Source organism: Stegostoma tigrinum, chromosome 26 (genome assembly GCF_030684315.1).
Source record: "Stegostoma tigrinum isolate sSteTig4 chromosome 26, sSteTig4.hap1, whole genome shotgun sequence".
NCBI classification, from domain to species: Eukaryota; Metazoa; Chordata; class Chondrichthyes; order Orectolobiformes; family Stegostomatidae; genus Stegostoma; species Stegostoma tigrinum.
Genome location: NC_081379.1, coordinates 38,841,846 through 38,864,797, shown reverse-complemented (window position 1 = coordinate 38,864,797; position 22,952 = coordinate 38,841,846). Strand labels below are relative to the sequence as shown.

Here is a 22,952-nt window from a genome sequence, read left to right as displayed (position 1 = left end):
AATTATTTACAGCATATTAATAACTTGAATGAGGGAAGTGACTGTATTATAATCAGGTTTGCAGATCACACAACAATAATTGGGAAGGCAAGTGATGAGAGTGACAGAGTCTCCAGGGGGAGATAGACAAGCTGAGTGAGCGGATGAAAATAAATATTTTCAAGATTGTATGCAGTATTCCAGATGTGGTCTCACCAAGACCCTGTACAGTTGCTGAAAGACACCCCTGCTCTTGTACTTGAATTCTCTTACTATGAAGGCAGTACATACCTTTTGCCTTCTTTACCACTAGCTGTACCTGCAGTGTTGACTTTCAGCAACTGGGGCAGAAGGGCTCCCATGTCTCATTGCACCTTTTCCCAATCTATCGCCATTCAGATAATAATCTGCCTTCATGTTTTTGCTCCCAGAGTGGATGACCTCACATTTATCCACAGTTTACTGTATCTGCCATGTGCTTATCCATTTACTCAATTTGTCTAAATCATACTGAGGCATCTCTGCGTCCTCCTCACAGTTCACCCTCCCATCAGCTTGGTATCTGCAGAATTGGAGATATTGCATATAATTCCATCAGCTAAATCTTTAATATATGTTGTGAATAGCTAGGGTTCACAAGAGCTGGTTGCCTCTTCGAAAAAGACCTGTTTATTTCTACTCTGAAGAAGGGTCCAGACCCAAAATGTCAGCTTTCCTGCTCCTCTGATGCTGTCTGGCCTGCTGTGTTCATCCATCTCCACACCGTGTTATCTGTTTATTTCTACGGTTTGTACTCTGTCCATGTCAGCACACTATCCCCAAACCCATACACTTTAATTTTACATGTTAATCTCGTATGTGCGACTTATTAAACCTTCTGAAAGTCCAAGTAAACCACATCCACTGGTTCCCTGATCAACTCTACTGATTATATCCTTGAAAAAATCCAGTCAGTTTGTCCAGCATGATTTCATTTCCATTGAGTCATACAGCATGGAAACAGACCCCTCAGTCCAATCAGCCCATGCCGACCATAATCCCAAACTTAACTAGTCCCACCTGTCTGCACTTGGCCGATATCCCTCCAAAACATTTCCTTTTCATGTATTTATCCAAATGCCTTTTAAACATTATAATTGTACCCACATCCACCACTTCCTCTGGAAGTTCATTTCACATACAAACCACTCTCTGTTTAAAAAAAAAAGTTGCGTCTCGTGTCCTTTTTAAAATCTTTCTCCTCTTACCTTAAAATATGACCTCTAGTTTTGAACACCCCCACCGTAGAGAAAACACCCTTGTCATTCACTTTATCTACATCCCTCACAATGATATAGACCTCAAAAAGGTCACCCCTCCATCTCCTATGCTGGAGTGAAAAGAAAGTCTCATTCTGAAGGAGGGTCTAGGCCCGAAACGTCAGCCTTCCTGCTCCTCTGACGCTGCTTGGCCTGCTGTGTTCAGCTCTACACCTTGTTATCTCTCATTCTTCCCAGTCTATTTTTATATCTCAAACCGTCCATTCCCGGCACATCCTGGTAAATCTTTTCTGACCACTCTCCAGTTTAATTTTCATAAATCCATGCTGACTCAGTCGGGCCCTGTTACTGTTTGTCAAGTGCGCTGTAATTAAAACTTTTTTGGTGCACTCTAGCATTTTCCACACTACCGTTGTCCGGCTAACCAGTCTATGATTCCCTGTTTCCTATCTGCCACCCTTTTTAAGTAACTGTCAGAGATCTTCCACAATGTGTTAATTTCACTTTCCTCCTCAGTCATGTGTTCCAAGCTCATGCTTCTCATTTTTCACACCTTTCAGCCCCTGTCACCTGACTGAATGTATCTGTTACAAATGTGTTACGCTGGACGGATTGGAACGTAGCTACATAATTCACGTGGCAACCCCCATCTTCGCCAGTTGCACAAACTCCAAGTACATTGCCCTAACTCTTTGCTCAATAGTTCTCCAATCCTAAGAGCAGATGTCCAAACAGTGAGAGCTTCGTATAAGCTGGAGCTTGTCTGTAGTGTAACTGTTAGCATGCGCAGTCAGTGAGACTGGGCCAAACCTAATTTGTCCGGTATAACATCACAGAACAGACACAGCATTGTTAGGGAGCTGGAAGAATGTTGTGTAACTCTCCGCTCCCCTTCTGCTCAAAATTGTGTCCTCAGCTCTCCAGACCCTAATTTCTGGAACTCTGTCTCACAGTATCTCCATCTCTCCACTGCCCCGTCCTTGTCAAATCGCACCAATTTGACTAACCTTTCACACTCCCTGAGCCCTTGGTTCGTTGTAGATCTTGTGTCTGATTAATTTTCTGCAAAGTGCCTGAAGATATCATCCCACAATACAAATGGTATTTGAATGCAAGCTGTTGTTGGTCTCATTAATCTAATACTCATGGCAGGTGAGATTTCTTTTACGTGACATGTCTTTATGATCAAATTGCTCTCTGTTCGCAGAGCTGAGAGATGCATTCAAAGAGTTTGATAAAGACAAGGATGGATTCATTGGCTGTAAGGACCTGGGTAACTGTATGCGGACGATGGGCTATATGCCAACAGAAATGGAGCTGATTGAACTGTCCCAGCAAATCAACATGAACTGTAAGTTGAGAAACAGTGATGATCTAAATAGACCTGGTTGCAAACACACTACCTTTGCAACATTGAAATCTGAAGCACAGCAGATGTACAACTTTGGAAAATCCCATCTTATTTGAAGGCCAGGTGAATACAATGGAGTTGAAACACCATCTGCTCAGACCAGGTAGAAAATACTCATGGCATTAATGGAGTAACACCATGAGGTGCCGGTCCAATATATTGGCTATGCTGTAGAACAGATCCACGTCACATGATGAGTGCCCAGTAACAAATCACTTGCCCATGTGTTCCTGGGGACCATGTTCATGGCTGCACTGGAGATTCAGGATGTGTGTTCTAAAGCAGTCTTCCTACCTGGCTGCTTTGGAATTTGGGTTAAAGTAATTAAACCTTATCCTTTCCAGGTCTAAAGTGTGATTGTTTCTGACGGCTGAGAATCAGGCGTTAGAAACATAACAAGCACCAAAGCGAAGTCAAATCCTGTCAAACCCCAGCACGTAAATGAGTTCGATTCCTGCTTAAGACTCAGGAAAGGCCCAGTAATTTCAGCCGACATTGTACGCGTGTAACTTCCTTTAGGAAATGCTGTGGCTGGCATCACTTAACCTGACATATCTCAAATGACGTCAAGCCCTGGTGCCCGTGGCACAGGTACATGTTGGTTATACCAAATGTCTGGGCTGAGGGTGGGGCGTTGTTGGCTACAACACCACATTCCTCTCCCGCAGTCTCATCAAGAAGAAACTTTTACATGGAATGTAGTGGCAAGTTTAATACCTGGAATAATTGTACACAGTTTTAGTGTCCTTATCCGAGGAAGATGATCTGGCTATGGAGGGAGTTCACTGATGATTTACTGGACTGATTCATTGAATGGCAGGACCAGTATGTGAAGAGAGCTTGGATTGCTCCGGATTGTATTCACTGATGGGAAGAATGGGGCTGCGGTGGGGAATCTCATTAAAAACCTCTCAACTTCTAACAGGACCAGACAGGCCAAATGCAGGAAGGGTGGTTTTAATGCTTCTGTACCAGGAGTCACAGTTTAAACTTATGGGGTCGTGCCTTTTGGGATTGAAACATAGAGAAATGTCTTCACCCAGAGAGTGGGGAGCCTGCGGAATTCTCTGCCACAGGAAGTGTTTGGGACCAGAATATTGAATGTTTTCAAGAAGGAGTTGGATGTAGTTCTTGGGGCACTGAGTTGGACAATCAGCCATGATCATGTTGAATGGGGAAGTAGGATTGAAGGGCTGAATGGCCTACTCCTGCCCCTATTTTCTGTGTTTTCTATGTTTCCAACGAAATTGAGATTGAAACAAAAATACGTTGCAACTAAGCGGAATCGAGTGATGGGTCTTACAGCCCCAGAGCTGCCACAAGGCTGCAGACGAATGCAATTCGAGCAAGTTACTTTAATTCCAGGTCTCCCCTGACACATACAAGTTAATTCAGCACTAACTCATCTTAACTGTCACCTCAAATGTTCCTTTGCGGTTAAGTCAGTTAAGATATTTCACTGTTTAAGTTTGCTGCCCACTGGAGAGTTTTTATTATTGATCTGTTTCATTGACGTGATCCCCGCCAACAAATAAATGTTCTGTCAGTTAAAGGTTAGGCCACATTTAATTAAACACACCATTTAGGACCTTGTTAAAGATTTCAATCAGCTACATCCAGGACCTGACACGGTGCGTTTCCACAGCGGCCCAGTTGTAGTGTGGGGGTTTAATGTGTAAATTGTCTCATTAAGGTGATACATAGTGTTACAGATTCCACAATCACAGGACATTCACAGAGTCATACAGCACGGAAACAGACCCTTCAGTCCAACCAGTCCGTGCTGTCCGTTATCCCAAACTAAACTAGTCCCACCTACCTACACTTGGCCCATATCCCTGCAAACCTTTCCTATTCATATACTCATCTTAACTTAAACATTGTAACTGTACCTGCATCCACCACTTCCTCTGGAAGTTCATTCTAGATACGAACCACCCCCAATGTAAAAAAACAGAGTGCCCCCATGTCATTCTTAAATCTTTCTCCTCTCACCTTAAAAATGTGCTCAGGCTTGAAATCCCCCACCCTAAGGAAAAACCACTGGCTGTTCACCCTATCCATACCCCTCATGATTTTATAAAGCTCCGTAAGGTCACCCCTCGACCTCCTGTGCTCCAGCCTCAGGAATAGATGTTTGCTGCAAATAACAGCAAATTCATTGTGAGGAAGGAATGATACCGCGAGGTTTATGAACAGTGTTGGGTTGGCACAATGCCACCGTGATCTTTCATTGTGAAACATTGTGAAACATTTTGTGAGGATGCTGCTGTTTGGGATGAAATGGGGAGCTCTGTGCTCCAATGGCAGAGCCTTTATGTCTGAAAACTGGCAGCATAGTAACAGGGTAATGTATTCCTCTCCTGTTGGCTCGATGGTGTCATTAAAAACAGGTTTTTAACCCAAACCCTTGTGCTTTTCTCATTGTAACTTCAGCAGAAACTTGTTTACTGACTATGCCTCAAGGAATGGTGATGGCATGTTGCTGTTATCAGAAGGCTATTAATGCAGAGACCCAGCTGATGTCCTGGGGGGTTCCAGTCCTGCCCTAGCAGATGGTGGAATTTCAATTCTTTTTTTAAAAAAATCTGGAATTAAGAATCCAGTGGTAGGTATGAAACTATTGCCAAATGCCCAAAAACCCATCTGGTTCACCAGTGTCCTTTAGAGAAGGAAACTGCATGAGCCTGTACGTGACTGCAGACCCACAGCAATCTTGCTGACTCTTAATGACCCACTGGGCAGATAGGGATGGGCAGTAAATGAGCCAGTGTCACCCATATCCCACAAACTAATTTTAAAAAAATGATTCAGGGTGCCAGTCTCGAGGAGCTCCAGAGAAATTTGCTGCCTCTTTTAAAATGAGCCTTCCTCTTCATTTGTTTGATAGTTAATTGACATTCTTTCAGAAATTTGTCTGGCATGAACTGCCGGCACATGGAATCCCTACAGTGTGGAAGCAGATTCAGTCCATCAAGTCCATACTGATCCTCTGAAGAACATCCCAGTCAGACCTAGTCCTCCACCTTATCCCTGTATTCCCCATGGCTAGCCCACCTAACCTGCACATCCCTGAACACTACATGGGCAATTTGGCCTGGCCAATCCACCCTAACCTGCACATCTTTGGACTGTGGGAGCAAACCCACACAGGCTCAGGGAGAATGTGCAAACTCTACACAGACAGTCACGTGAGGCTGGAATCGAGCCTGGGTCCATGGCGCTGTGAGGCAGCAGTGCGAACCACCGAGCCACCGTGCCACACGTTCCTTGCTCCTACTTGTACCATAGCCTGGCACCTGTGCCCCTTGAGAATCTGCAGCTCTCCCCGGGTCTGGATGTTAGCAGACAAATGGAGACACAGCACTCTGTGAGTGAGATGCCTTTGAAGTAGCCAGTGTGCTTCACAGTGGCCTGCCTGAGTAGGCGATTGCTATTCATATAAAATCAAAAAGAAAAAATGGGGGTGCTGAAAATCTGAAACAAGCTCGGACAACGCTGGAGGAACTCAGCAGATCTGGCAGCATCCGTGGGAAGAGAAACAAAGTTAACACTTTGAGTCTGATTCGACTTGTCTTCGGAACGGATAAGTGCAAGATGTCTCAGGGTCATTGGTCCCTCTCTCTGCGCGTGGTATGTAAGTGCTACACCCTAACAGTCATTGGTCAAACCAAATCACCTGGTCCTGGAGATAACATTTTCATAGCCAACCTGTTCAGAGATATTATTAAGTAACATTGGGCGGCACGGTGGCTCAATGGTTAGCACTGCTGCCACACAGCGCCAGGGACCCGGTTTCGATTCCAGCCTCGGGCAACTGTCTGTGTGGAGTTTGCACATTCTCCCCGTGTCTGAGTGGGTTTCCTCCGGGTGCTCCGGTTTCCTCCCACAGTCCAAAGATGTGCAGGCTGGATGGATTAGCCACGCTAAATTGCCCATATAGTGTCCAGAGATGTGCATGCTGGGTGGGTTAACCATGGGGAATGCAGGGATAGGATAGGGGGATGTGGGCCTGGGTGGGATGCTCTTTGTACTGTCTGTGTACTTCATGGACTGAATGGCCGACTTCCACACCTTAGGGATTCTATGATAATTAAACACGCCCGGAGCAGGCATGACATGAGCATTCTGGCTCAACAGTACATTAGCACGACAGCACAAGGGCCTCTTCCACAAGTAGGGGACAATGTGACAAAAGTCATTTGAAAATGGTGAGTGTCTGGAAGAAGTAGCCCCCAGAGGGAGAGATCTCAAGAGCAGCACACATTGAAAATGGGGGGATTTTTTGTAACAACTGACATAGCTGTGAGAATCAAGGAAGCTGTGTGGTGAATGGCTCTTTCAAATGCACTATTCCCCAAAGACTGAAAATACAGTTCGTTGAATCTCTGCTAGCTCTGCAGTGAGATAAAGTTTCAGAACACACATTGTGAACCTGGTTTGCAGTCTGTAAAATGAGAAAATGCCCTTTCAGGAAGGGAGAGTGAGAGGCCTGGGCTACTGTCTTCTCAATCATGAAAACACCTTCATTATTGTTTTTAACAAAGAACATTTTTAAGATCTTCTGCAGATGTTATGTGTTTGGATCTTTGCAGAGATATACTGTGTTACACAGTAGCCTTATTGAGGCACTGAAGATAATTTTCTATCAGCATATCAGGTATGAAAGCAAAGAACCAGGGGCAGTGATGTTTTAGTGACCCTATGAAGCATTTGACAACAATTTTCGTCATCCGGATACAGACTACCAGAATGATCACACAAGGTTTAGAAATCGTTTCTGATGGTAATGTTAACGTGAAGCCCTTTAACAGAAAGCCAAAGAGCTTAAATTAATCAAAACGCATACATAATAGGAACAGGATGACTATCACTGATGTTGTTTAGGGAAGTTTTTGAGGAGGAGGGATGTGATTAAGCAGCTAGGGTCTGCAGACTTGAGATGCTCCATGTTGGGTGTGCATACAGGGTCACTAGGGATTGGTATGATGCAAAAACAAGAGGAATTCAGTAAACCCTTGGATATTAGAACATAATGCCTGCTGCTGTATACCAGTAACACATTAGAGTGCGATGTACTTTAGTCTGAAACTGTGATAATGAGCCAGTAGCCTGTTTTACGTCGATCCCACTTTTCATTTTTATCGATACTCAGATTGAGAGGATGCAAAACAGGCCAGCAATTCACTATAATCTACCTTACCTAAAAACACAAACCCAAGGTTGACCCACTGACTGCAACAAATGGCAGCGTTTTCCATTAGGACTGGAGACCCTGTGCACAACTCTGTCTTTACGGGGGGCTGTCTACTCTCTTCATTGACAGCGATAGGCCATTATGCTGGGATTACCCCATGCTGATCCTAACACATCCTCACCAGGATTAAAGACAACGAGGTAGACTCTCACCAGCGCCATTGCATCGCAGCAATTAGGGATTGGCAATTAAATGACAGCCATGCTGATTTGCCTGTGTTCGAAGGTACAAGGATTACACAACAGCTTGCCACAGTAATTGAAATATTTTTCAAAAAGATGAGGGTTACATGTCTTCAAGTGTAGAGAGAATGAAAATAATAATCATCTTTTGCCTAGAAATTACACTTAGCAATGTTAGCACAGAAGTCTTTGGGTGGAGTGGTAGTGTCAACACCTCAGGGCCAGAAGCTCCAGGTTCAAATCCCGTTGCAGGTCTGGATGCTTTGTAACAGACCCGATGAGGCTAAGAATCACTCTATAAATCTGTCCAACTCACCCGATCGTAGGTAGTAAGATCAGGAGAGATTCCCGGTCAGCCAGCCGCAGAAGGCAAACGCAAACATCTGCAGCAGTTTGTCATGCACAGTCACAGACCAGTCTAATGGTACATCATGGTTACCAGCCCCCTCGCGGGATACAGTACCCGAGGGTAGAGAGAGATGTCATAGCGGGGGTGACATTAGGAAGTGAGTGATGTTGCCGAGTGGGTGACGTTGCAGAGTGGGTGGTGACAGAGAGTGGGCGACAACAGGCAGTGGGCGGTGAACTCGTGGAGTGGGTGGCGTTGCGGAGTGAGTGTCTTTGACCATAGATGCTATCCTGATTAAACAGCAATGCAGCTTCCATTGAAATCACACTGAGTACTTGTCTTCTCCAGTCAGCAGCGGGATTTTCTGGGTTGTCGTTTTATTGTTTATTCTGTCCTGAATGTGCTGAATCCTTTGCTGCAAAATGAGCTCACTTGGCTTCTGGCTTCCTTGTGCTTTATTTTCAGTGGGTGGCCATGTTGATTTTGATGACTTTTTGGAACTGATGGGACCAAAGCTTTTAGCAGAGACAGCCGACATGATTGGAGTGAAAGAGCTTCGAGACGCTTTCAAAGAGGTGACTGTTTCAACAATTGTGAAGTAGCCAGAATTGGAATTACCATGAGACCTTCCACATTGGCCTTGGGGCAAAGTCCATTCATTACATAGAGGGGGATTTCTGGGACCACAGAACTAGCTGTTTTGTCACCAGTGGGCAGGTGTATTGCTAAGTGTGAAACACAGTCACACACACTGGCAAGGATGGTGCCACTTTCACCCTGTTGACTGTGCCAAGTCATTGGTCTTTCTGTTAGGAGGAGAAAGGCCAGTCAGAACTCCCATTCCTAGTTACCACAAGATGCATGTGGATGGATGGTGGCTAAGAACGAGATCAGAGCCATTCCTACAAGGCCCCAGCACTCACTGGGCAAATCCACTTTGGAATAGGCTGTGCCAGGAATGAGTTTACATTTCCTCCACATAAGCGGGCCAAATAATGATAACATCCTGGAGTCTCTATGGCCATTCGGGCCATCGGATCTGCACCAATCCTCCAAAGAGCATCCCACCCACACTCACCTATCCCCGTTTTACTGTGGGTATTCAACCTGTCGTCTGGACATTACAGACAATTTAGCGTGGTCAATCCAGCTGACCCGCACATCTTTGGACTGTGGGAGGAAACCCACGCAGACGCATGGAGAATGTGCAGACTCCACAGACAGTCGCCCGAGGATGGAATCGAACCCGGGTCCCTGGCGCTGTGAGGCTGCAGTGCTAACCACCGAGCTGCCGCACCCACAATGCATCTCGAGACTGAGGTCAAAACAAAGCAGCAACATCACAGTGAAAGCTTCTCAGTTTGAGAGGTTAAACTCCCCATCACTGTCCTGTACGGTCAAACTCTGCAATTTGTTAATCTCGTGTTGCCATTCTTTCCAACATCTGCTGGAATGGAGGGTGGGGATGAAGTTTGGACCTGCAGTGTGAGATTCCCCCAGATTCTGACACAGGGACAGCTTCTCTTTCAACTTTACATGAACTCAGTCCTGCCATGGTTTAAGGTGCTGAGTACGAATGAAGCATCACCCACAAAGTCAGGGTTGACACCCACCCTGCCCACATCCCCAAGAAAGTTGTCCCCATATTTGAAATGAGCCATAGCTCCATAACACGAGCGAGTGCTGGAAATCGAGAGGTCTGCATTTATATGGCACCCTTTGGGATGCCCCAAAGCATGCTACAATCTACACAGTGTATTTTGATGTTCAGCAACAATTGTAAAGGAGGGAAGATGCCTATCAGTCTGTGCACAGGAAGGTCCCACACATAGCCATGTGATCTCATCCAACTCCTCTGTTACAGGTCGAGGAACAAGTACATTAGCCAGGCCTCTGGGGTGTCCTTGTTTGAAATAGTGCCATGGGGTGGCATTCGTGGTCCCCCAAATGCTCAGTGCCACCTCAATGCAGGCTTATAAGGGAACTTTTACCCCACTTGACCGCAATTTTCCAACCAGCAGAAGGATGAGGAGGCCTCCATTACTGAACCCTGCCACCCCCCATCCCCCATCCCCCCCAACAACCTTCCCCTGTCATCTGCAGGCAGTTTTGCAGCTCCAGTAGCAGCATCAGGTTGTCAGTCTCTCTCTGAGGCACAATATCCTCCTGGGTCAGGGACACAAACCGGGCCTCATGCCTCAGAGCATTAATTTACTTCCCAGTGTGTGTTCCCCACTAACTCTGTGGGTAGCAGGGCAGGAAACACCCCCAACCCCAACCAATAAAATTCACTTTGGGGGATATTTGGTATTCACATGAGAGAGCAGCTATCACCTCAGTTTAAGGTCACCTCTGTAAGTAACAAACTCCCTCTGTACTCACTCCATATATTAACCTGCTGTACATTATATACTCAAGTTCTGGGACTGGGACCAGATCCAATAATCTTCTGATTGGTCAGGCCGCTGCCCCTTGTACCACAGCTTCTGATTGGTCAAGCCGCTGCCCCTTGTACCACAGCTTCTGATTGGCCAGCGTACTATGTGTAGCGCAACTTCTGATTGGTCAGAGTGCTACTCCTTGTACCACAGCTTCTGATTGGTCAGGGTGTTGTCCCTTGTACCACAGATAAAAGTTAAAATTTGTAAGGAATGTGCATGTGGAATTTCAGAACGACTTGATGTGTTGAAGTACCTGCAGTAGCCAAATCCTGTTAATAATAAACTCAGACTCAACGGTATTCATTAAACACAGTTTGATACAAATGGGGATGGAGAGATCAGCACGACCGAACTGCGTGAAGCTATGAAGAAATTATTGGGTCAGCAGATTGGACACAGGGATATTGAGGAAATCCTGAAAGATGTTGATCTGAATGGGGATGGGCGTGTTGACTTTGAAGGTAAGAGCAGATGCTGTTGGATTAGCACTGTTAATGTTTCATTAGCTCACTTTTCATCGTGTGGTACCAACCCAGCAAGGTCCTGCGCTGTGTCCAGAGAACAGCACAATTCACGTAGGACAGTAAAAGGGATGGAAATTGGGCCAAAGACAAAGTGTAGCGGGTTTGAGAGGAACAGGCCACCAAGGTAAAATTAGGTAGTCAGTTGTAATGGACAGAAGGGATTGCAACATGTCATTCGCATTACCTTAGGAAGCAGCAGTTTGCAAACTCCGTGGGCCTGCAACTATGCTCATGGATTTGGACAACAGAAATGATCAGATCATAGCCCTTGAAGTCAGAACCACATCTCTAAAAACTGTTCAAATCATCAAAACCTTCCACTAACACAGCAAAACATCAGCCTCCTGAAAGTCATTGATTGTAATATTTTCAAGTTTGCTGCAGACACGAAACTAGGTGTGAGTTTGAGTAGGGAAGGGCATTAAGAGGCTTCAGGACAATTTAGACAAGTGGGAAAATACCTGGCAGATGCTGTATAACCATAAAACCATAGATACAGGAGCAGAATCAGACCATTTTGCCCATCCAATGTGCTCTGCCACTCGATCATGGCTGATGTGATTCTCAAATCCATTCTCCTTCCTTCTCCCCATAAGCCTTGACCCCCTTTACCAATCAACAATCTGTCTACCTCTGTCTTAAATACATTCAATGACTTGGCCTCCAAAGCCTTCTGCAGCAACGAGTTCCACACATAATCGCCTTCTGGCTGAAGTAATTCCTCCTCATCTCAGTTCTAAAGCTGTCCCTTCACTCTGATGTCAGATCCTAGTCTCTCCTGCCAGTGGAAACATCTTCTTCACGTCCACTTTATCCAGGCCTCTCTGTTCTGTAAGTTTCAATCAGATTCTCCCCTCAATCTTTGAAGCTCAATCGACTACAGGCCCAGAGTCACCGACTGCTCCTCATAATGATAAGCCCTTCATCCCTGGGATGATTCTTGTACAACCTCCTCTGGATTCCCACCTACGGCAGCACATCCTTCCTTAGCTACGGGGCCCAAAACTGCTCTCAATATTCCAAATGCAGCCTATCCACAGCCTTATACAGCCTCAGGAGTATGTCCCTGCTCTTGTATTCGAGCTCTCTTAAAATGAGTGTTATTCAGTGCATGGATGAACACAGCAGGCCAAGCAGCATCTCAGGAGCACAAAAGCTGACGTTTCGGGCCTAGACCCTCAGCTCTCTGATGAAGGGTCTAGGCCCGAAACGTCAGCTTTTGTGCTCCTGAGATGCTGCTGGGCCTGCTGTGCTCATCCAGCCTCACATTTTATTATCTTGGAATCTCCAGCATCTGCAGTCCCCATTATCTCTGTTATTCAGTGCATTTGCCTCCCTAACTGCCAAACGAACCTGCAGGTTAAACTTAAGAGAATCCTGAACAGGGACTCAAAAGTCCTTTTGTGCTTCAGATTTCCGAAGCCTCTCCCCGTTTAGAAAATAGTCTACGCCTCTACTCTTCCCACCAAAGTGCGTAACCCCACACATTCCAACATTGTTCATCAGACAGTTTCTGGAAAGATGGATTTGTCATGTGGGGAGAGATTGGGCTAACTGTATTCACTGGGTTTGGAAGAATGAGAGGGAACCTCAGTAAACCATAACAAACTCTGACAGTCGAATCATAGAATCCCTACAGTGTGGAAACAGGCCTTTCGGCCCAACAAGTCCACACTGACTCTTGGAGCATCCTACCCAGACCCATCCCCCTTTAACCCACACATCCCTGAACACTACGGGCAGTTTAGCATGGCCGATCCACCTAACCTGCACATCTTTAGACTGTGGGAGGAAACCGAAGCACCTGGAGGAAACCCGCGCAGAGACTGGGAGAATGTGCAAACTCAGCAGCCTGATGGTCCCTTGTCTAGGGTCCAGAATAAGTGCTCGCAGCCTCAGGATATATGGTAAGCCATTTACAGCTGACACGAGGAGAAATTTCTTCATTCAGCGGGTGGCAAACGTGAAATTCTCTATCTCAGAAGGCTGTGGAGGCAAAGTCACAGTATATGTTTAAAAAAAATTCCGTAGGGCTATCAGAAATAGGAACGGGGCAAGCCATTTGGCTCCTCAAGCCTGTTCCATCATTCAGTAGCTTTATGTCTGATCTAACATTCCTCCTGCCCACTTTCCTGCTCTTTCCATATAACCCTCGCTGATCCCGACTGATCAAAAATCTCTCTACCACAGCCTTAACTATATATAAGGATACTGTCCCCAGAGGGCTCTGACAAGGAATTCCAATGACTCACACCCTCTGAAAGAAGAAGGCCCTCCTTATCTCAGTCTTAAATTGGTGACCCTTTACCCTGAAACTACACCTTCTGGTCCTTCACTGTCCCGTGAGGGGAAACAGTCAGCATTTACCCTGTCAAACCCCTTAAGAGTCCAATTATGTTTCAATGAGATCACCTCTCATTCTTCTAATATCCAGTGAGCAGAGTCCCAACCTGTTTAGCCTTTACTCAGAAGATAACCCTTTCATACCATGGACTATTTTAGTGAGCCTCCTCTGAACTGCCTCCAGTGAAATGATGACTTTCCTTAAACAAGAGGATCAAAACTGCTCACAATACTCCAGATGTGGTCTCACCAGCACTTTGTACTGTTGCATAAGACTTCCGTACTCATATATTCCGCCCCACACCCTTGAAATAGGGGCCAACTTAATAATGAGCCTTCTGGATTACCTGCTATACCCATGTTCCATTCACAAGTGCCCCCTAGCCGTTTGTGTTGCTGCTTTGTGCAGAGTTTTTTTTCCTTTTAAGTAATACTTTGTTCTCTCTTCCAAAAAGAATAACTTCACATTTTTCCACCTTGTACTCCATGCACCAGCTTTTTGCCTACTTATTTAACCTAGCAATATCTCACTGTAAACTGTTTGCATCCCTCCCACAACCTGCCTTCCCACCTATTTTAGTGTCATCTGCAAATTTGGCTACAGTACACTAGCGTCCTTCCTCTGAGTCGTTGACATATATTGTAAATAGTTGCGGTCTCAGCACTGATCCCTGGGGAGCCGACAGGTTGCCAACCTGAAAAAAAACCCTTATCCCCCCACACTGTTTCTTATTATTATTTAAAAGGAGAAAAAGACCCCTGCAGAAATTAGCAACACAAAGGTCTAGGGGGCACTCGTGACTGGAACATGGGTTTTAGCAGGTAATCCGGAAGGCTCATTATTAAGTTGGCACCATCCATGCCAAAATGCCACCCCCAACACTGAGGGCTCTTAACACACCTTTGAATTTGTTGCAGTCGCTACCCTTTCCAATTCGATTAATCTAATCAACAGGAAGATGAAAATCATCCATAATTATTGCTGTATTCTTTTTACATGCTGCCATTACTCATTGGTTCATAGTCTTTCCCATAGCCTGGCTTCTGGAGTTTGCAGGTCTGTACACTACTCCTACCAATGCCTTCTTTCCCTTGCCATTTCCTACCTCCAACCAAATGGATGCTACATCATCTGACCTGAGATCAACTCTCACAACTGTCCTCATTTCATTTCTTGTTAACAGTGCTACCCACCAACTGTTCCATCCCTCCTGTCTTTCTGAAAGATCAAATCTCGCTGAATGTAAATTTCCCAGGTTTGACTTCATAGTTTCCATAATGGCTATGAGAGCGTATTGATTTACTCTGATCAGTTCATCTACCTTACTCGTCGTCCCAGTCCAAAGGTGTGCAGGTGAGCTGGATTGGCCATGCTAAATTGTCCACACTGTCCAGGGATGTGCAGGCTAGGTGGGTTAGCCATGGGAAGTTGTGGGGGGGTGGGCTGCTATGGGGATAGGGGAAGATTGCTGGGTCTGGGTCTGAGTGGGATGCTGTTTGGAGCGTTGGTGCTGACTTGAAGGGCTAAATGGCTTTTTTTCTGTACTGTGCTTATTCTGAATGTGTCATGTATTAAGATACAAAGCCTTTCTGTTTGCTCTGTTATTGAATGACCTTGCACTGTTTTGGTTCCCAGGTACAAAATGATATTTACGCACAGTATCTCTCCCTTTTGTCTGGTAGCTACCAGACCGTCACTAGAGTACAATCCTGCCTTCTGCTTTACACCACAGCCTGCATGATTTCTAGAGGCTGAGATATCACATGGTATGGGAGGAGAGCAGGAATATAGTGTTGTGATGGAGGATCAGCCATGATCATGTTGAATAGCAGAATGGCTTCAACTGGACTAATGACCTCCACTGCCACAGTTTCTAAGTTTCTATCCCTTTAAGATACACTGTAGAGAGCCTTCCTGTTGCTGAATGCCAGCCCAGTTACCTAAGGGTGAGAGAGGGCATGTTGACAGGATGTTGCTGGGAATGGTAGGTTTGAGATGTAGAAATAGACTAGAGAATAGGAGGTTAAGAGGTGACATTATTGACGTTTATAATATCGTGAGAGGCATTGATAGGGTGAATGGCAAATGTCTTTCTCGAGAGTGGGTGAGTTCAAAACTAGGGGGCATATTTTTTAATCTGAGAGGAGAAAGATTTGCAAAGGACATGAGGTACACCTTTTCTTACACAGAGTGGTCCGTGTGTGGAATGAACTTGCTGAGGAAGTGGTGGATGTGGGTTCAGTAGCAATGTTTAAAAGACATTGGGATAGGCACAAGAACAGGAAAGGTTTGGAGGGATATGGGCCAAGCGCAGGTGGGTGGGACTAGTTTAGTTTGGGAATCTGGTCGGCGAGGACCAGTTGGGCCGAAGGGTCTGTTTCTGTGCTGTGTGACTGTATGGCTAAAGCGTTCAGGTGGGTATCAGTGGCATTGACTTCTGCCTATTCCACACACATTTGGAACAAGCTTCCCCTAAATCAAACCAATCCCTTCGGCCAGTTAGCACCAGGAAAGGGAGTCTGCCATTGGCACCATTTTTGTACCTGAAACCACACCTTCACTGTCACAGACATGGGTCCAGCCAAAATCCCCAGAGCTCCCAAGCACTGGGAGGTGGATGGATCGGTTTTAGACCTGTTGACATTCATTACTATTGGTCAGCCAACAACTCCATTCAAATCATGAGAATACTGGAAGGTAGAAGGTGAATGAAGTGGATTGTGGAGTTTTATTTGGTTATATGTTGGGCTTCCATCAAGCTAACAGCATGAGTAGGCCATTCAGCCCCTCAACCTGTTCCATCCTTCTAGGACTGTCTTACCTTTCAACTTGACACAAACAAATCTCAACAATGCAGTCCTAATCTGGGAGCCAGTGGTGACCAAGCTGGACTCTGAAGCCAGCCAATCCGCATTCACATCTCCAGAGAACCTGCTTTGGGTCGGGTAGTGTCCCCACATCTGAGCCAGGAGGCCTGGGTTCAAGTCCCACCTGCTCTGGAGGTGTGTAAATCACCTCTGAATGGATGGCTTAGGAAACAGTAACTCCTTGGAATGAAAACAGAAATTTCTGGAAAAGCTCAGCAGGCCTGGCAGCATCTGTGAGGAGAAATCAGAGTAATGTTTCAGATTAGGTGAAAGGGTCACCGGAACCGAAACGTTTAGTCTGGTTTCTCTTCACAGATGCTGCCAGACCTGCTGAGCTTTTCCAGAAACTTCTGTTTATGTTTCTGATGGACAGCGCCCGCAGTTCTTTCGGTTTTTAATAGTTTCATGGTGCCTGCCCTCTCAGGTGGGCAGTAGTTGGTGATCCTGAGAGACAGACTCAGACTCTGGGCCATGGATGTAACTCCCACCATGGCAGGTAGAGGAATTTAAACACGGTTCATAAAGATTGAGGTGGTGACTATCAATCCATTGTCATTTGTTGTAAAACCCACCTGACTCATTGATGTTGTGTCGTTGAAGAAACCGTCACTCTCCCCTGGCCTGGCCTACATGTGACTCCAGTCTCTCAGCAATGTGAGTAACTGCCATCAGAAATTGTGTTATGGACCAGACCAGCATCAATATATTTTCAGAAAGTAGCCTAGACTCTTAACATTTTCTTACTTTACAGGTAGGTGTGAAGTGCCATGGTCTAGATGCAATGTGACTGGTCAAACTACTCGATATTAATACAATTTATTTAAACACTTTTTTATAGTTCAAATGCAAACACAAGAAAGGGGAATTTAGAATAACAATGCTATTGGAAAATGTAACCAAATAACATAAATTAATAATTAACTGTTCCAATACAGTAACATCCCATAAATCCCCCCCCCCCCCCCCCCCCCCCGCCTTGGCAAAAAGGTAAATTCAGACACAGGCTCTCACATGCATAGAACATAGAACATTACAGCACAGTACAGGCCCTTCGGCCCTCGATGTTGTGCCGACCTGTCATACCGATCTCAAGCCCATCTAATCTACACTATTCCACGTACGTCCATATGTTTATCCAATGACGACTTAAATGTACCTAAAGTTGGCGAATCTACTACTGTTGCAGGCAAAGCGTTCCATTCCCTTACTACTCTCTGAGTATGCAGTTCTCCAATCTAGGAGGAAAAATGTATCAAGTGAAAATTCAGAGGAAGCAGCAGCTAGGAGACATTCACTGAAGCTTCTAACCCTTTTGAGACCCCAAAGGTTTCTGCTAATAACTGAAACTAAAAACTAAAGCAAAACGAGAAGCCTGTGAGAGCTGACCACACCCATCCAGCCTGCTTTCATTGTTCCCACCTTAAAAATTACTCCAAGGCCCCACAAGCTGTTTACTTTCTGAGACAGCTGGTGTCCTCTGCCTTACACCTCTCTTTAAAAAAAAAACACCCAGGACAAAATAACCTCTTAAACACAACGGTCTAGCAACCAATCAAGCAATTAGGAAAGGGCAGCAAAGACTGGCCTTGCCAGGAATGCCCACATCCAAAGCCAGGATAAAGTAAAGCTGTCAGAGAGAAAGAAGGCCCTGACCTTGAGCTATCAGTGGGGAAAGAGAGAGGGAGCCCTGACCCTGGGCTGTCAGGGGGAGAGAGAGAGAGACATGACCCTGGGCTGTTGGGGAAATGGGGAGACAGCGACGTGACCCCCCTGGGCTGTCAGGGGATGGGGAGAGAGTCCTGGCTTGTATATTTGCCAAGTTTTGTGTTGTGTTGTGTAAGATTTTTCTTTAACAGTCTTTCAGAGCTCTTGATTGTAGTCAGTTTCTATGTTGACCATTGCCTGTTCCCTTTGACAGAATTTGTTCGGATGATGTCACGCTGATGGTGGAGAGCAGCCTTCCTGAATGAACCATCGCTGACTTACAGAAACCATCGCAATATCTTAACGCTGCTCTGGAGACTGTATTCAACAGCTCCTCCAAATACAGAGCAAAATCTCTTTCTGTCCAAGCTTCCGAAGAAACTCGAAGTGTCTTGCACCTTGGAGCAGTGAACTGAAAGAGAAACTCTTTATATTCCTCTGCAGCCTGAGTTCTACAGTAACTGTCAGCTTAGGGGCTGACCCTCACCAAGGACTGTACATAGAAACTCAGTGGTGAGGTGGCATTTCTTTCAGTGTGCACTGCTCAAAGTAAAGTCTTTAATGTAATTAACAGATGAAATTTAACATTGTAACAAGCTGTTTATAGCTCCTCTATCTTTTATCTGGCTTTGGAGGATATAACCTTCTGCGATCATTCAGAATATCAGGGATAAGAATTACTCCGTGGCTACAGTGCTCACGTTGACTGACAGGATTGGCATGAAATTTGCCGCTGCCCCACTTTAGTTACAATGAATGGGTTGACAATTGAACTGAAACAGCGGAAAAACTGGAGTGAAATTCATTCTTGCATGAGCCTGCTGTACTAAAACCTTCACAGAAGAAACGAAATGTCTTGATTTTTCTCATCAGTTCATCCAGGATTTCAAAACCTCAGCACGTCAAACGCAATGCAGAAACCCTCAATCAGAGAGGGCAGGCTGACTTGCTGCCTTTTCTCAAATTTGATTGAACTCTCTGCACTTGTGATCTGGAAGGCAGTGCCTGGAGGGGCAGAGAGGAAGTAGATTCAATAGTAGATTTTCTCTAGTCCTGTGCAGGGCAAGACTCCATCACCAGCCCCAATCCATTGCACTCTGTTTGGCTGCGGCCGAGAAGATGACCCTCGCTTGAAAGTCCTCTTCAAATACCAGATTTTCTTTGGAGAACTTTCATCTCCTTTTCCCATCCAGCTGATCTGGCTGGGAGATGAAATATGTGTCTTGCCAGTCTCAGTCACTTCTCTATTACAGTGTCCTGGAGGCATCTCTGACAGCCCTTTGTAGCACTTTCTCGTTGACTATGTCTGCGTTTCAAGTTGGAATTGGATAATGTGGAAGGTGGGACATTTGTAGGGCTATGATTTGATTTGATTTATTATTGTCACAGATACCAGATTGTCCTTTGGCAGGGGCGGGGGTAGGTGCGGCTACAGTCTGCTGCTCAAAAACAGCTCTGTTGGCACTACAGACCTGCAAACTAATCCGACCAAATCCTCAGAGTGGGGACAGATGCCTCGTCCTAAATCATTGAGAGCCTGCCGAATGATAAGTAGCTGTGGGACAGCTGGTGTTATGATGGGTGGACTCCCAGTAGATTTTTGATAAGTGCGGGGTAGAGATCGTTGGAAAAGGGCATGATGCTCTGTAAAACCCAGGCCATAGATTTTCAGTCCAGCCCCCATAAATATCAAATGGCAATTGGATTGACCTTTCATCCTTCAAAAATGATTTGTGTGTGGTCTCCCGTGGACACATGTTGGAGAAGGAACAAACTGGGTTTGTAACGAGTCCACATCACATTTGGCAGCTGTTGATTTGCAGATTCAGTGACTTGTCATGGAGACCTCTGTTGAGGCCTTAGGAATTCAAGGGAGTCTGTTCAATTCCAAATGGCTGACCCTTGGAACCAAGCCTCTGGACTGCTGTCCCACATTCGATCTTCTCTCATTGTTTGGGGATGTAGAGTATTCCTTAGATAGACATCCCAATTGAGACCCAGTTGACCAACTTATAAAAGCATTTCTCAGATGTCTGCTCTAGCTGAGGGAAGAGTAAGTCAGGCCTGGAATACCTTTGCCTCTCTTTCCTCAACTCCGGATGATCATCAGCTGATTCAGGACTGACCGGGGTGGAGTTACCTTATCCACAGTCTGTACTACTCGACATTGCGCAAGGCAGTTGAAGGTAAAATGGTTTTGAATGCTATGAAGCAGAAAACTTCGGAGGCAGTAACAAAATGACCAGCTACTAGAGACAAATGAGTGAGTGTAACCAAAGGTACTGCTGCAATGAGAAGAGAAACCAAATCCAGGACAAGTAACTGAGGAGACCAACACTATCCCAGCTTCTTATGTTTGGGTAGTCAGGTTCAAACCAACTGAGAAAGCCAACCAAGAAACAGCCATGAATGGCATTCTGTTGAGTAGCAACGAATATCTATCATGGTGTTATAGAATAAGTGCAGCACATGATTCAGTTTCATCCTGTAGGCTTCAATGACTATCTGCCTACAATCTCATAATGTTCAGTGTCATTTCTAAAGGACTATTAATTTGGTGGCGTTATTCTCCACCAGGACCAGATTGCAGAATAATTAAATGGAGATTTAACATGTCTATTTGATAATATATGTCTGCAGTTGCTTGCATGTGATTCGTAGACCGTTTCCTCAGGTGTACAGGTGCATCTCTGGCTAAGCACCTGCCATATCATTGCAGCGGAGCATGATGGGATAGGGTTGGACCATAAGACCTAGAGGCAGAGGTGGACCATTCAGCCCGTTGAATCTGCTGCTCTGTCATTTAGGAAGATCATTCGCAGATCTAACAATCCTCAACCCTGCTTTACTGCTTCTGTCCCTGTAACCCTTGATTCCTGTTTTCAGACAGTTCCGTTGTGATTAGCCGGGGCCAATGTCATAATTGATTTATCAGGCGGTGGTCAGTAAATTACAGATCAGTTGTTCCCACTTGGATTGTCAGTAGGTCACAGGGGCCTGTCACATGGACTGGGATCTGCCTCACAAGGAGAAATTACAGGGTTTTGTGTGTTTTACCCATCACCACATCAAGAGAACCTGGCAAGGGAGTTTGTGTGTTAATGTGGCCCAGTGTTCCACCTGATAGGTCCCTGTCTGGAGATTCCCCCAAAAGCAACAAGGTTATTTCAGGGCAACAATAGTCACAGCTGAACAGTTTAAGACAGTAACCTGTCCCCTTTGCATTTAGAAGAAGAAAACTCCCCATTGATCATCCACATTTCCTCATTGGGAGGACTGGCACCTTTTCAGATTTCCCATGACTTTGTTGGAGTGGGCACCATGCCATACGAGTTACAGTTTCTCTGTGATGAGGTGGAATGAGTGAACACTTCTTTCTCTCCTTAAAAGAACAACCACACTTCTACAATAATCCACCACATGAGCATTCCGGGCCATTTTGAGGACAGTGAAGGGTGCTTTCTCGAACTGCAAGCCAGCCTGAAGTCAGCGGGCACTGAGAGAATTGTGTACAGCTTTAGAAACCGCAGATTGGAAAGGTAACTCATGGTGAGGCTGTGGTTAACATTCATTGGGATGTTACCAGGGATGAAGGGCTACAGTTTCAACAAGAGACTGGAAGGCTAGAATAGAATTCAACAGAACTGAGAAGGTCTGAGAGAGATTTTCAACCTTCTGAAAGGTAAAGCGAATAGTGATGGGTTATTGACTGGTTGGTGAGATGGCAGCGAATGTAGAGGTTCGAAGGCACCCCTTAGTTAAGGTCACGAAGATTCAAAGTAAGGCCGTGGACAGTTAGGTTTTAAAGAAGTTGGGACATCATTTTAGAGGTTGTACATTACATTAGTGAGGCCTCTTCTGGACTACTGTGTCCAGTTCTGGTTGCCCTGTAGTAGGAATCATATTATTAAGCTGGAGAGGATTCAGAAAAGATTTACCAGGATGTTGCTGGGAATGCAGGGTTTGAGTTATAAGGAGAGGCTGGATAGGCTGGGACTTTATTCACCGGAGGTTGAGGAGTGACCTTGTAGAGGTTCATAAAATCATTTGGGTTATAGATGAGGTGAATGAGAGATGCCTTTTCCCTAGGGTAGGGGATTTCAAGACTAGGGGTCATATTTTTAAGGTGTTGGGAGAAAGATTTAAAACAGAAAGGCGGGCAACTTTTTTTACAGAGAGTGTTTCATGTGTGGAATGAACTTTCAGAGGAAGTGGTAGACGCAGGCACAGTTACAATGTTTTAAGGTTCTTGAATAGACCCGTAGCTCGGGTTGTGAATGCTGTGGTTGGTTTGCTCGCCGACCTGGTTCATTATTTCGCAGGAGTTTCATCACCCTGCTGGGTAACGTCATCGGTGCAGCCTCCAATGAAGTGCTGTTGTGTTTTCCTGCCTGGTTTTTAAACTCTGGGGTCTATTGGATTTGATTATCTCATTTCTGGTTTTCCTTTTTGCAGTGGTGTGTATATATAGGGTCTCTAGTTCTATGTGATTGTCGATGGCCTTCTAGGTGGAGGTCCACACCTCTAGAAATTCCCATGCTTGTCTCCATTTGGCCTGTCCCAGGATCCTGAATTGGTGGGTTTTCCTTATCCGTATGAATGGAGATGAGTGAGTACTGGCCATCTTTTTATTTG

General features: G+C 45.4%; 1 protein-coding gene across 3 annotated transcripts in view; it reads left to right on the top strand.

Annotated features, from left to right (window-relative positions):
• The window catches only part of cabp1a (calcium binding protein 1a), a 109,814-nt gene extending 87,095 nt beyond the window's left edge, over positions 1–22,719 (top strand). For all 3 annotated transcript variants that reach the window (XM_048555677.2, XM_048555678.2, XM_048555679.2), the window contains 4 exons: positions 2,446–2,589; positions 8,903–9,012; positions 11,192–11,339; positions 18,532–22,719. In XM_048555677.2, coding sequence (XP_048411634.1) covers positions 2,446–2,589; positions 8,903–9,012; positions 11,192–11,339; positions 18,532–18,557 — 428 coding nt within the window. In that variant the 3' untranslated portion in view covers positions 18,558–22,719. The remainder of the gene's footprint in view (positions 1–2,445; positions 2,590–8,902; positions 9,013–11,191; positions 11,340–18,531) is intronic.
• Positions 22,720–22,952: the final 233 nt, after the last annotated feature.